The following is a 15,261-nucleotide window of genomic DNA, read 5'->3' as shown; positions in this document are numbered from 1 at the left end:
AGTTCGAGGGGTGAAAGCGAAAAGGTTCTAAGTGACATTAAATAAATAAGCAGATAGAACCTTTTCGCTTTCACCCCTCGAGTTGTGATTTAAAACTGTTCACGGTGCTGCATGTAACAATATTATGTGGAAGGCCGTTCCAAATGGATATAGTACGATGTCCAAAAGAATTTAATCGAATAGACTTGTGAGCTTTAGGCATTGCAAGCTTCAAACAGTGACCTCTTGTTCCACTATTGTCCGCAAAATTGAAAAATACACTTGCATTGATGTCATCAACTTCGTGAATAATTTTGAAAACTTGTATCATGTCAAATCTTTTTCTACGGTAGTCCAATGTTGGGAGATTCAGTTCTTTCAATCGTTCTTGATAGGAAAGTCCACGAAATTCAGGTATTAGTCTTGTGGCTCTACGTTGCGCATTCTCCAGAACTTGCTTACACTTCTTCGTGTATGGGAAGTATATTAAATTTCCATAGTCCAAGTGGGAACGAACAAGAGACTTGTACAATGTTAAGAACAAGGATTTGTCCATGAAGGTGAATTTCCTTCTAATAAGCCCAATGATTTTGTTTACTTTGTTGACTGTAATATTAATGTGGGTTTCAAAATTCAAATTATTTGTGAAGAGCACACCCAGGTCTTTTTCAGAAAAATCCCTTGCAAGTTTGTGAACATTTCCATTCTCATCTATCATGTTATAGTCATTGTAAAATTTTTCATTACCAAATGACACAATTTTACATTTCTTAATATTAAATTTCAGTAACCAGTCCTTACTCCACTGACATAAACGGTCAATATCTTCCTGAAGCTGTTGTTGATCAGTTGCGGAAAGAATATTTTTATAGATTTTACAGTCATCTGCAAACATTTTACAGAGGCATCCAACTACATCCGGTATATCGTTCACGAAAATTATGAAAAGAATCGGCCCAAGTATGGAGCCCTGGGGAATTCCTGACAAAACTGGATTCCACTCAGATTTTTGACCATCAACAACTACTCTTTGTTTGCGTCCATTTAAAAAGTTCTCAAGCCAGTTCAAAATTTGTCCAGAAATACCATATGCATTTACTTTCTTGAGAAGTCTACGGTGAGGTACACTATCAAAAGCTTTTCTAAAGTCAAGGTATATTGTATCAACTTGAATATTATTGTCAACTGCTTCAGTCCAATCCTCCAATACTGACAGTAGTTGGATAATAGTGTTTCTGTTCTTACGAAAGCCATACTGACAGTCTGACAGAAGTTTATGACGTGACAAATGTTCAACTATAACAAGCCGAATTATTTTCTCAAGCAGTTTACAAATCACAGAAGTCAATGACACGGGGCGGTAATTTCCTGGGTCTGTTTTGTCTCCTTTTTTAAAAATGCATGTTACATTTGCTAGTTTCCAATCACATGGTAGGATCCCGGTGGTAACCGACTTCTGAAATATTTCGCTCAACGGTATGTATATTTCTTCAGCACATTGCTTTAAAAAGAAAGGATGGCAGTTATCTGGACCACACGCTTTAGAAGCATTTAGAGCTTTTAAATGTTTTAACACCAACTGGGGTGATAAAATAATGTCCGAGATGAAATTTTCTTTTTCCAACTTATCCTCAAAATTAGGAATTTCTGAGTTATCTTCCCTCGTGAATACTGATGCAAAGAAATCATTTAAAATGTTAGCTTTGTCTTTAATTTCAGTAGCAATATTACCGTTCTTATCTCTTAGATCACCAATCCCACTCCTGGTATTTGTCTCCCCTTTTACAAAACTCCAAAACGATTTTTGACTTGTTTTTGAACTTTCTGCTACACCTTTTTGGTATTTCCTTTTAGAGAACCGAATAGCTTTAGTTGTACTATTTCTTATTTTACAGTATGATTGATAGTCCCTATAACTACGGCTGTAGGTGTAACGCTTCCATGCATGATACTTTTTCTTGACCTTTCTCACACAGTAATAGTCCATCCATTTTGGTTTTTTACATCCCCTCTTAGTATTACACTCTGGAATAAAATTCTCAACACAGAAATCCATATGCCGCAATAGAAAGGACCAAGAATCTTCAACATTCATATCCGCCATCTCCTTCCAGTTTACCCTACTTAGGTAGTTTTTAATTTTAACATAATCACCCTTAAAGAAGTTTACTTTATTTACTGGTTTCCTGTCCTTGTTTACTACACATGGAATTTCACAGATTATTGATATGTGATCACTTGCGCCGAGTTTGCTACTCAAAGTTAAGTTTTCAACTTCAGTCTGGTTATCAGTTAGTAATAAGTCTAAACAACTAGGGTCTTGACCCTGTCTATACCTTGTAACACCCTGTACATGTTGATTAAGAAAGTTATCCCTGAGGCATTCGACAAAAGAGAAAGCAGGATGTGTTTCATTTCTGTGTACTGTCCATGTGGACCAGTCTATTTCCGGGAAATTAAAGTCACCCAGAATCACCAGATGGTCAAAAGTTAAACTACATGCTTGTGATAAAAGAAAATTCAAATTCCTCTGATTTACCAAATTACTTGAAGGAGATTTGTATATTCCCCCTATTAAAAGTTTTTTAGCATTTGCAAGTCTCAATTCACACCAAACAGACTCCGAAAAGTCAGCTTCACACAAAATGTCACAATAATCTGCAACTATAGTCTCTTTAACATAAATAACTACCCCACGGCTGTTTTCTTGAACTTTAGCACTAAAACACTGATAACCCTTCAAAGAATACTCTCTAGAGTCAATGTTCATAGCTTTTATATTTTTTGGGAATACTTCAGTTACAATGATAACGTCAATCATTTTTATTGAAACTAATATTTCAAGCTCGTCAATTTTGTTTAACAAATTATCTGCATTTGTATAATAAATTTTCAAATTACATGAGGATTTCTCTTCTGACAATGAACTTTCAGAATAAATACTTGTAGAACTAGTGTTCAAGCTTTCTGCGACCGAGGATTTTTCTTCTGATAAATAACTTTCAGAAAAAATATTGGTAGAACTAGTGTTCAAACTTTCTTCAGTGTCAATAGAATTTAAAGAAAATGAACTATCTGATAATAGCGAACTGTCAAAACTTGAACTGTTAACATATATACATGTAGAAGAGTTTGACTGAGTGTCACTGGTGAAAAGAACCCCTCCTACTGGGTGGAGAGTTCCTATCTCTAGCTGGAATATAGTCGTGATCTCCTACACCAGCCTTATCTCTAGCTGGAATATAGTCGTGGTCTCCTACACCAGCCTTGTAAGGTGGTAGTTTAACTATTCTTCCCTTACGAATGGCTAAGCCAACTTCGCCTCCTCTCTCTCTACGCCTCTTTTCCTCGCGCAGCTCGAAAGCAGCCTTCCTCTGAACAGGGGTGAGATCATTTGTCAGATAAATACGAGAGTATTTTTCATGATTTTTCAATTTACTTGCAGCGTTCAAGACATTCCTCTTAGCTGGAAAGTCCTTAACTGTAAAGCGTACCGGTCTAGGCCGTGCATTATTTGGCACGAGTTTACCCAACCTAAATACATTGTCAACAGTCACATTCAAGTTTAATGTATTGTTAATAATAAAGTCTACTTCCCTGATATCCTCTTCTTTTCGTTGTTCAATGCTAGGATTTGTGCTTTCCGGTAAGGAATAAATAACAACATTCAACCTCCTTCTATCTCTCTCCAGCTCTTCCTCTTTTTCCTCAAGAATCACATTTCTGACCATATCCTTGTCACAAGAAACCATTGACTCTTCTAATTTTTCAATCCTCTGTTCAAACGAGATAATTTTCGCCATCATTTTCCTCATGGCCGGCATTGCAATCCTGCAATGTACACAGGAGAACAAGACACTTTCCTCCTTTGAAATGTCATTAAACAAGGTTGTTTTCAATTTGGTGCACTTTTGACAGTAATAATTTTCACAGAAACTACACTGTAAGCCCTTAAGTTTGTTTCCCAAAGCTTGAGTGCAATCCTTGCACGTTTTTGCAGAATCCTGATCATCCGCCATTTCACATACAGTAACAAAATTAAGCAGCCCAAATGTAAGATAAGTCCACAAAACACATTTCTGCAAAGGTAATTTAATATATTTCACATTATAATCCAAGATTACACTTGATTAATAATAATGTTAATCAGCTTTCATTTTTGTCCACCTTATCAGACCGGAAGCGGAAGTCAATATACAAATGAACATCTAAAAAATCTACAAACATTTATTCACAACACAAAGTGTGATTAATACCCTTTTCCAATCACACAGTCTGACACCATTTTTTTTTAATCCTTTTTGACTAATAATTACAAAATATACACAATCTGGCTTGTTTGATGTTTTTTTGTGTGAATGGTAACACTCAATGGGATTGCATGAAGCACATATGAATGTCAGTCAGATTAATTTTTAGTGTCATCCTACTGTCCACGAACATTGACTCATTGGTGACCAAGGCCTCATACCCATGCATGCCGTCGTTGCCTCTTGGGGACAGGAATTTCATGATCTGCTGCGTCGGAGGAATCTGAAATTTTAATAAGCAATATAATACATAGATGTTCATTGTAGTATAATGTAGTATGCATTACTGAAACAATTTGATGATAACACAAGAAAGGTTGTGTTCGTTTCTTGACCAAACTTCATTTTTCTATTACTTTACATGCATTGTATATGAATTTAATAAACACTATACTCAGATCTGTATAAAAATAAAAACAAACATGCATAAATCATAAAATGTAAATTGTATTTTTGAAGGAAACAAATAATACAAAAACTACATCATATTTGCTATATCAACAGCAAAGAAGTTAAAATACACACCTGAAGTTTTTACCTGGACAGGTGTAGTAGGTATAGATGACAGATTGGAAACTGTCTTTTCACTGTAAGCATCCGAATTCCCGTCATACATGTTCGAACCAAATTCACTTTTGATAATCAGTCATTCACGATAAAATTCAGCACTTCTTGTCCAGTATATATACGTTTACTTTTAGAGGAGCCAAATTCAAACAAACACATTTTTCCAAAATTTAATCAAACTTGAAATGGTGGTAAAATTGTCATTTGTTGACGTATTAATTTTCAAGAATCAGGAAGTGAACTGTTTCCAATTTAGTCTCGATCATCTAGACGCTTGTATATCGTTCATTTAGTCTAATTAGAGCGGCTGCATGATTGACCCGGTGCTTTGATAATTGTAATTATTGAAAAACGCGGGGGGGGGGGGGGGGAAGGCTACATTCTACTAAACAAATCAGGCAAAAATATAATCTTTTTTAAGATGGTGCGGGCGCAAGTGATAAAAATATTTTTTTTGCTTTTCTGAAGAAATAGGTGCGGGAAATCCGATGAACAAGTTATTAATTTGGTGTGGCATAATACACAAAATTATTTTGACATGTTTGAACAAATAAACGTCCGGTTTTGTGAGGTACAATTACGTTGACAACTAACAAATTTTTATTCGTCCATGCACCTAATAATATAACAAGACTTTAGTGTAGGTGGGGCCCTATTTGACCTTGCACCTTATTTGATCACCGGTCTTTAGTGTAAGTAGGGCCCTTTTTGACCTTGCACCTAATTAGATCAACGGACTTTAGTGTAGGTGGGGTCCCTATTTGACCTTGCACTTAATTAGACCACCTGACTTTAGTGTAGGTGGGGTCCCTATTTGACCTTGCACTTAATTAGATCACCGGACTTTAGTGTAGGTGGGGTCCCTATTTGACCTTGCACTTAATTAGATCAACGTACTTTAGTGTAGGTGGGGTCCCTATTTGACCTTGCACTTAATTAGATCAACGGACTTTAGTGTTGGTGTGGTCCCTATTTGACCTTGCATTTAATGAGATCACCGGACTTTAGTGTAGGTGTGGCCCCTATTTGACCTTGCACTTAATTAGATCAACGGACTTTAGTGTAGGTGGGAGTCTGTATTTAACGTTGCACCTAATTAGAGCACCGGACTTTAGTGTAGTTGGGGTCCCTATTTAACCTTGCACCTAATTAGAGCACCGGACTTTAGTGTAGTTGGGGTCCCTATTTAACCTTGTACCTAATAAGAGCACCGGACTTTAGTGTAGTTGGGGTCCCTATTTAACCTTGCACCTAATTAGAGCACCGGACTTTAGTGTAGTTGGGGTCCCTATTTAACCTTGCACCTAAATATAGCACCGGACTTTAGTGTAGTTGGGGGTCCCTATTTAACCTTGCACCTAATTAGAGCACCGGACTTTAGTGTAGTTGGGGTCCCTATTTAACCTTGCACCTAATTAGAGCACCGGACTTTAGTGTAGTTGGGGTCCCTATTTAACCTTGCACCTAATTAGAGCACCGGACTTTAGTGTAGTTGGGGGTCCCTATTTAACCTTGCACCTAATTAGAGCACCGGACTTTAGTGTAGTTGGGGTCCCTATTTAACCTTGCACCTAAATATAGCACCAGACTTTAGTGTAGTTGGGGTCCCTATTTAACCTTGCACCTAAAAATAGCACCGGACTTTAGTGTAGTTGGGGGTCCCTATTTAACCTTGCACCTAATTAGAGCACCGGACTTGAGTGTAAGTGGGGTCCATATATTACCTTGCACTTAATTTGATCACCGGACTTTAGTGTAGGTGGGGTCCATATATTACCTTGCACTTAATTTGATCACCGGACTTTAGTGTAGGTGGGGTCCATATATTACCTTGCACTTAATTAGATCAACGGACTTTAGTGTAGGTGGGGTCCATATATTACCTTGCACTTAATTTGATCACCGGACTTTAGTGTAGGTGGGGTCCATATATTACCTTGCACTTAATTTGATCACCGGACTTTAGTGTAGGTGGGGTCCATATATTACCTTGCACTTAATTTGATCACCGGACTTTAGTGTAGGTGGGGTCCATATATTACCTTGCACTTAATTTGATCACCGGACTTTAGTGTAGGTGGGGTCCCTATTTGACCTTGCACTTAATTAGATCAACGGACTTTAGTGTAGGTGGGAGTCTGTATTTAACGTTGCACCTAAATAGAGCACCGGACTTTAGTGTAGGTGGGGTCCCTATTAAACCTTTCACCTAAATAGAGCACCAGACTTTAGTGTGGTTTGGGGTCCCTATTTAACCTTGCACCTAATTAGAGCACCGGACTTGAGTGTAGATGGGGTCCATATATTACCTTGCACTTAATTTGATCACCAGACTTTAGTTTAGGTTGGTATCCCTATTTGACCTTGCACCTAAATAGAGCACCGGACTTTAGTGTGGTTTGGGGTCCCTATTTAACCTTGCACCTAATTAGAGCACCGGACTTGAGTGTAGATGGTGTCCATATATTACCTTGCACTTAATTTGATCACCGGACTTTATAGTTTAGGTTGGTATCCCTATTTAACCTTGCACCTAATTAGAGCACCGGACTTTAGTGTAGGTCCCTATATGACCTTGCACCTAATTAGATCACCGGACTTTAGTGTAGGTGGGGCCCCTTTTTGACCTTGCGCACCTTATTAGATCACCGGACTTTCGTGAAGGTGGGCATCCCTATTTGACCTTGCACCTAATTAGATCACCGGACTTTAGTGTAGGTCCCTATATGACCTTGCACCTAATTAGATCACCGGACTTTAGTGTAGGTCCCTATATGACCTTGCACCTAATTAGATCACCGGACTTTAGTGTAGGTCCCTATATGACCTTGCACCTTATTAGATCACCGGACTTTCGTGAAGGTGGGCATCCCTATTTGACCTTGCACCTAATTAGATCACCGGACTTTAGTGTAGGTCCCTATTTGATCTTGCACCTAATTAGATCACCGGACTTCAGTGAAGATGGGGGTCCCTATTTGACCTTGCACCTAATTAGATCACCTGACTTTAGTGTAGGTGCGGGTCCCTATTTGACCTTGCTCCTAATTAGATCATCGGACTTTAGTGTAGGTGGGTCCCCTATTTGACCATGTACCTAATTAGATCACTGGATTTAAATGTAGTTGGGAGTCCCTATTTGACCTTATTAGAAGCGAGGCCAAACCAAGGTAGCGTTCCAATGGGTCACGACCGTTACAGACCGGTCACCCATGACACAAATCGTCAACTGGTCTGAACCCTCCTACGTCTTAAACGAACGAAATATGGCTTCGAAATTATTAAGTCGTGGCAACAACATGCAAGTCGTGGGAACGAGTAATTAGTCGTGATCACGAGATAAAAAACTAGTTTTATTTACACATTCTACCAAATTCTAATATTGTAAAATTGTTTTCCGTTAAAATTTTGTCTTTATATTATTTTATAAAATAGCCTTTCAATAATGGGATGCTTAATGTCTTGATCTGTTTTGTTGACAGCTGCAAACAGACGATTTCAAGCTCAGTGCTGAGAACGAAGGGGAGATATTGAAGGAAGGTAAGAGATGCTTTTGATTAAATTGACGTATATGGATATGGATGAAACTGTGTGTAGGGTGGCTTATGTAAAGAGCTAACTTGGGGTTGCTTATGAGAAGTAAGGTGTAGGTCACTGTGTCTTAGAAAGAAACATGGTTTCCGCCCACTAACTTTCGTTAAGAAAGTTAGATAGTGTTGAAACTCTGTATTTCTAGCACACTGGATAGGCATTTTCGGTGACGTCAGCCGTGCTGGAATAATAATATCTGTCATGTGTTCCCGTTCCGGCAAGCCGAGTTATCTGGCAACGCAGCGTGCCCGAGGGTCGGATTTTTCTACCCGGAACGGACACACATGATATATATTTTTTCTAGCATACCTTAAATTACCCTTAAAAGACGTGATAGCGAAGGAACTTATTGACGTATGCAGTGAATACAAATTACTGCGCGTCATGACGTCAGTAAACATCATCGCACGCGCTTTTTGGTGAAATGTGCAAAAACGCCCTTTTTTATGTATTTTCTTCACAAAAATGTAATTTAAGGCATGCTAGAAAAAAATCTATCATGTGTGTCCGTTCCGGATAGAAAAATCCGACCCTCGGGCACGCTGCGTAGCCGGTAACTCGGCAAGCCTCGTTACCTGGCAACGCAGGTGCCCTCGGGTCGGATTTTTCGATCCGGAACGGGAACACATGACAGATATTATCACTCTAGCACACCTGATAGGCATTTCCGGTGAATTCAGCCGTGCTGGAAAACTCCATCTGGCATCCCCCATGCCAGATGAGTCACGCGCTGTGACGTAATATTTTCATTTTCTTTTATTAAACACTAAATGTAACAATAGTTATGAGATTTCAATAGATGAGTTCGATTAACAGTAACTATACAAAAATATTCCTGAAAATCAAAACAAAATAACCCTTAAAAGACGTGATATCGAAGGAACTTATTGACGTATGCGGTGAATACAACTTATTGCGCGTCATGACGTCAGTAAACATCATCGACGCGCTTTTTGGTGAAATGTACAAAAACGCGCTTTCTTATGTATTTTCTTGACATCTCCCATGTAAGATGAGTCACGCGCAACAACGCGCCACTTCTTATTTCATTTATTGCATGGTTTATGAAAAATATATTTGCCATTTTAATAAAACGCAATCAAATATATATGTTTAAATTAATATTGAAAATAATTAATCGTTAAGAACGCTATTTTAGCTATAAAAAATTACTGCGCTCTATGACGTCAGTAAACAACGTCGCACGCGCTTTTTGGTGTAATTGTACAAAAGTTAAAATTGATAAATTTAGATATGCAAGAAAATATATATCAATCATGTATTTCCGGTGTGGATACAAAAATCCGACCCTCGGGCACTCTGCGTGGCCGGTAACGAGACTTGCCGAGTTACTGGCCACGTAGCGTGCCCGAGAGTCGGAAATTTGATCCTGACCGGAAACACATGCTTGATATATTTTCTTGCATATCTATAATTAGCAATTTGTGGAAAAATTGACGTAGAAAACGAGATTTTGTACATTTCACCAAAAAGCGCGTGCGACGTTGTTTACGTCTTGTGATAATGCTGCTTCTTAACTTCTGCAACAAGCGCCTTATGACAATGCTGTTACTAATCTTCTGTACTAAGCGTCTTGTAATATTGCTGCCCCTTATCTTCTGTACCAAGCGTCTTGTAATATTGCTGCCTCTTATCTTCTGTACCAAGCGTCTTGTGACAATGCTGTTACTTATCTTCTGTACCAAATGTCTTGGTAAAGGCTGCTACTTATCATCTGCAACAAGCGTCTTGTGATAATGCTGCTTCTTATCTTCTGTAACAAGCGTCTTGTAATAATTCTGCCTCTTATCTTCTGTACCAAGCGTCTTGTAATAATGCTGTTACTTATCTTCTGGACCAAATGTCTTGGTTAAGGCTGCTACTTATCTTCTGCAACAAGCGTCTTGTGATAACGCTGCTTCTAATCTTTTGTTCCGGGCCTCTTGTGAAAGGCTGATACTTATTTTTTGCAACAGACGTCTTTTTATAATTCTGCTTCAAATCTTCTGCATCAAGGGTCTTGTGATATTGCTGATTTTTATCTTTTGTACCAAGCGTCTTATCAAACAATGATTCATGTTTTCTCACCAAGTGTTTTAAAATAATGCATACGTATCTGTTTTTAACTTTTATGTTTTAAATGTTATATATTTTTTACTACAGGACTACGACTACGTTTGGCAAACCATTACCGAACCACGTTGGCCGACATGCCGATATCTCCCATTCTTGGAGAAAAGAACGCCAAACTCAACAAATTCTACGTGGCACCGAAAATTGTGGAGAAAAATCATAGAAAAATCGGCAAAAATGACAAGGAAGAAAGCGGTAAAGATGTTGTAAAATTTTCAGATGTTTTCTTAAAAGAAGATCACTTGCTCAGAAATGTTTTCCTTGTTGGAGAACCGGGCAACGGGAAATCCACATTCTCCGTAATGTGTGCCCTAGAATGGACTCACCAGTATTTACCAGCGGAGGAAAACGTCGGTATTAAAACAAGCTTTGCCGACCCAGAATTCTTCAAAGAGTTTGCATTTTTGTTTCATGTCACTCTACGAGATTCAGGTAAAACGTGTGATCTAGCACAAATGATCAAGGATCAACTTATACGTAAAATCTACCACGAGAAGGATGCCGATGATGGTTACCGGCTATTACAGACGGTGCTGGAAAGTGAGAAATGTTTAATCATAGCTGACGGCCTCGACGAATGGACCCATCCGGAAAACGTAAACTGTACCTGCAAAACTGAGGAAAAAGTCATCCCTTTCCGTAATTCGGCCAACAAGGCCACACTCTTCACGACAACGCGTCCCTGGCGAATGTCACAGTTTAGAGTGCAGGATTCAAAGATCGACAAATATCTTGAAATAGAAGGAGCAGCAGACACAAAGCAACTCGTGGAAAATATCATCAACATTCTTAATGAGGATTCTGAGGATGAACGGACACCAGAGGCTTTCATGAAAATGGTGTCAGCGAAGGGTCTTAAAGGATTATTGTCAGCACCTATCAGTATCACCCAGCTCGTGTGCCTGTGGTTCGAGGGAAAATCGTTAACTGATTCAAAATGTGACATTTATGCTGGCGTTATAAACATGCTGTCACGTAGACATAGTTGTAAGCAAAGCGGGAATAACATTCCGGAAATCGATCTGCCACCCGTACTAAAGAAACATAAATGCTTCATGCAAAATCCCATGGTTTATCTTGCGCTGGCAAAGTTGGCATACACAACTTTGTTTTCAGAGTGCAGAGATTCGTCTGTTGTCTTCAGCAACACAACAGTCAACGCTTTGTTAATAGGGGAGCAGGTTGAATTTGCATTAAAGTCAGGCTTACTCACGGAGAAGAAATCCAACTCATTAATCGAGGAATCATCTCACTTTTCATTCTTTCATAAAACACTTCAAGAGTTTTTAGCGGCTCTTCATTTATGTTTAAATGAAAACGACTACAGTCAGCTATCAAACAAGTACGAACAAGATAATAAGGAAAATATCTTGGGAGATGTTTCTCAGACATTTATTTTCATATGTGGAATGAAGCCCGAGCTCGGTGTACAAATGTCTTCATGGATCAATAGTTCTAGACCACCATTACAACCATCACTCTACAGTGAAGAGGCTGATCTACTTCAGGACCTGATTCTCTCCGGGAACCGTGAAGCCAGGGCGAACAACTATGGTGACATACCGCTCTATCTCGCACACTTCTGGATTCATAGTATCTACGATGTCGTAGTGTTAAAAAAGCTGATGATGATAAACAAGGAACGTATTCAGTCACTAGACATCCGTGGATGCAATGATCAAATTAATGGGGAAGAGCTGCAGGAGATGATCACATCCTCCTCCGACTCCCTCAAAGCAGTGAGACTGTGGAACCGTGATGGGCAGTATGACCTGTCCCAGTGTCACAGGCTGGAATATCTGTGTATAGTGGGAGACAATACAACACGTGTGCAGGTTGATCCAACACATATTACAACATGTACCTTATCGAGTGTATCATCGAATGTTGAAATGTACATATTTAGATTATTTAAACACGATCAAAGGTGGAGTAAACTACAACGTGTTGTGTTATGGAAAGTTAAGAATGTCCAGTTACTTGTGGATACACTACCAAGTCTCCCTCAGTTACAACACCTTGACATAGAGCGTACAGATCTAGGTGATCTCCACCTCCTCCCTCCAGCCTCCATCACCGATATTACACTTACGCATGTGACAATGACAGCGGGGGCGGTGCGGAGTCTGATAGAGACGATGAAGAACATACCACACACCATTACATGCGACATGCACTTATGCAGGGTGGAACCTGCCAGTGAGATGAAAGACATCCGAGAACATATGGACAGTTCGCCGTCATTCGAGGTTCTCCCGTTTGGCAATACGAGTGGAAGGCTTCATTTCAGATCCACCAAAATGTGAACAATAAGTTTAGTGTTAGCATCGATTATGGGAATTCATATTTGATGAAAAACAGTGAAACAATCAATGAAAGTGTCATTCTATTTATAGAAATATATGTCATTTTTCCCTGAACTAATTATTATCACCACTTTCTATGTGTATTCAAAGTTAATTTGTTTTATGCTGTGTATTTGCATGCATCCAAAAATAGATTTATCTTGACAGATGACAGAGCAATGTTGTTGGGGCTGGTGTTTTTAATATATCGAACGCGGATGAAAACTTTCTTTTTTTAATTATAACACAACAGTCCGTAATCAACACGTGCAATAGTCGGTTAATTAATCTTGATCGACTTTTTTTTTTAAAGAATCTCTTAATAAAGCAACTAATTTCCTAGTTTAATGTGATATCATTTGATAAATGTTAGGTATTTACTTCGCTTATGGATTATGAATTAATGGAGAATATTTAGTTTTTTCTTTATTTACAATGGCATCCTTGCTCAGCTGTATTTTATATTCTGTATTAGAGGAGTATACCAATAACACGTTGACTTTCTATGTTTATAATCGATTACATAAATTTCACATTATTATGAAATCTACAAAATGATATTATGTATCAACAAATGCTACAAAAGAAATAACCAAACATTGAGTAGATTTAGTTACCTAAATAATAGAATATATAATTGCGTATTATTTAACATATCGCACAATTTGATTATAATTGAAGAATATATGATTAAACGTTGAAAATATTGTTTGATTTGTATTTAATACAATGAGGGTGAGGATGTGTTAGAATGATGATGATGATGATAATGATTGTGGTGATGGCGGTGGTGGTAACGACGACGATGATGATGATGATGATGAGGGTGGTGGTTGTGGTTGAGACGATGTCGACGACGTCGATGATGATGATGGCGGTAACCGTGGTAACGACGGCGATGATGATGATGATGGTGGTTGTGGTGGTTAATACGATGAGTATGAAAATGTGTTAGAATGATGAGTATACGTATTATAATGATGACAACAACCACGACGCCGACGTCGATGATGATGAAGTTGAGGAGGAGGATGATGATGATGATGATGGTGATGATGATGATGATGATGATGATGATGATGATGATGATGATGATGATGGTGGTGGTGGTGGTGGTGGTGGTGGTATAGCTTGAGACGATGTCGATAATGATGATGGTGGTAGCCGTGGTAACGACGGCGATGATGATGATGATTATGATGAAGTTAACTTAATATATTGAGTGGGATTATTCGCAGTCTAGGAGGAAAAGTAAGCTCTTTGCATGATCTTCCGTGAACAATTAATATTTGGCCTCATCGCACTTTCGCAAATCCTTACTACTAAACGTATGTAAATAAAAACGCTACAGTGGTTGAATTAAGGCTGTATTTAATAACCAAACCACAAATGAATAAAATATGAAACAACACTCCTGTGGAAATTAAATTATGCAGAAAGTCGCAAATCAATCATAATGCTGTAAGGTGAAATTTAATTTAAATTGATTGCCGCCACCCAAACGGATATATTGTAATATGCAGTAACGTGCGTTGCGTTCATGACGCCGCCTGTATAAACGCAGTCCCTTGTCAGCATTGGTGATATTAAATCGTGATACATCACTAAATGTCACGAAACGCCATCGACGAGCACGATTGTCGACCGTCCCCTGACGACAAACTTGACGGTGACGCCACGTGAGAATCATGTCACGATAGGTCTCATGCAGCGTATGTCCCGCTCTATAAGCCGATTCCTCACTGTACTGCGGTTGTAATGTCATAGTGCTGATGCGGACGGCATCTGCGTCGTTGCGTATTCTTAACCTTTGTGCCGTTACTGAACATCGCTCAAGATATTCAAATAAAACTCTCGACAGCCATAAGACTTACAAGTATTGATTTTTCTTGAGTTATACCCGTTTTTAGAAATACAAACACAGTTGTTGGCGTTCGCCGTGCATCGTTTTTGTTGCGCCGCTCTTGTTGGATAAATGTAATACATTGGTAGGGATACCTAACAGATAATCAAATGTATAAAAATCAGAGATCAGATATTTATAAAGACACTATATAATACATTTGCAAGAAGAGGAAAATTTCAAAATGTCAAAATCTTAATATTGATTTTTGAATACAACGCATTGAATCTTACTTACTGCAGATATCCCATCGCTTACGACACTATATACACGTATATAGATATGTAGCTTTCGCAGTGATGACGTATTTTTCCAATTTTAAATTTACTGGGTTGGTCTTCCACATTAATACCAGTTATTTTAAAAATAGTGTTTACAATCGAAACCCATTGGCTCGAACTCATCGTTGGCTTGAACTGTAGGTAAAGGACCG

At 38.6% G+C, this 15,261-nt stretch overlaps 2 protein-coding genes across 10 annotated transcripts in view; one reads left to right on the top strand and one right to left on the bottom strand.

Moving 5' to 3' along the window:
- The window catches only part of LOC128203792 (uncharacterized), a 32,766-nt gene extending 19,134 nt beyond the window's left edge, over positions 1-13,632 (top strand). For all 9 annotated transcript variants that reach the window (XM_052905338.1, XM_052905343.1, XM_052905341.1 and 6 more), the window contains 2 exons: positions 8,339-8,396; positions 10,611-13,632. In XM_052905338.1, coding sequence (XP_052761298.1) covers positions 8,339-8,396; positions 10,611-12,886 — 2,334 coding nt within the window. In that variant the 3' untranslated portion in view covers positions 12,887-13,632. The remainder of the gene's footprint in view (positions 1-8,338; positions 8,397-10,610) is intronic.
- Positions 89-5,106, bottom strand: LOC128203795 (uncharacterized). The gene is made up of 2 exons (XM_052905346.1): positions 4,815-5,106; positions 89-4,512 (listed from the first exon to the last, which is right to left on the bottom strand). The coding sequence occupies exon 2, from the start codon at positions 3,996-3,998 to the stop codon at positions 3,123-3,125; it is 876 nt and encodes a 291-aa protein (XP_052761306.1). The 5' UTR covers positions 3,999-4,512; positions 4,815-5,106; the 3' UTR covers positions 89-3,122.
- Positions 13,633-15,261: the final 1,629 nt, after the last annotated feature.

The sequence above is a fragment of the Mya arenaria genome, chromosome 9, assembly GCF_026914265.1.
Source record: "Mya arenaria isolate MELC-2E11 chromosome 9, ASM2691426v1".
Classification (NCBI taxonomy): Eukaryota; Metazoa; Mollusca; class Bivalvia; order Myida; family Myidae; genus Mya; species Mya arenaria.
The sequence above is the reverse complement of the archived record's forward strand: the minus strand, read 5'-3'. Positions and strand labels throughout refer to the sequence as shown.

Excerpts from the sequence above, each read along its gene's own strand:
- LOC128203795 (XM_052905346.1), bottom strand. The coding sequence starts at position 3,998 with ATGGCGGATGATCAGGATTCTGCAAAAACGTGCAAGGATTGCACTCAA.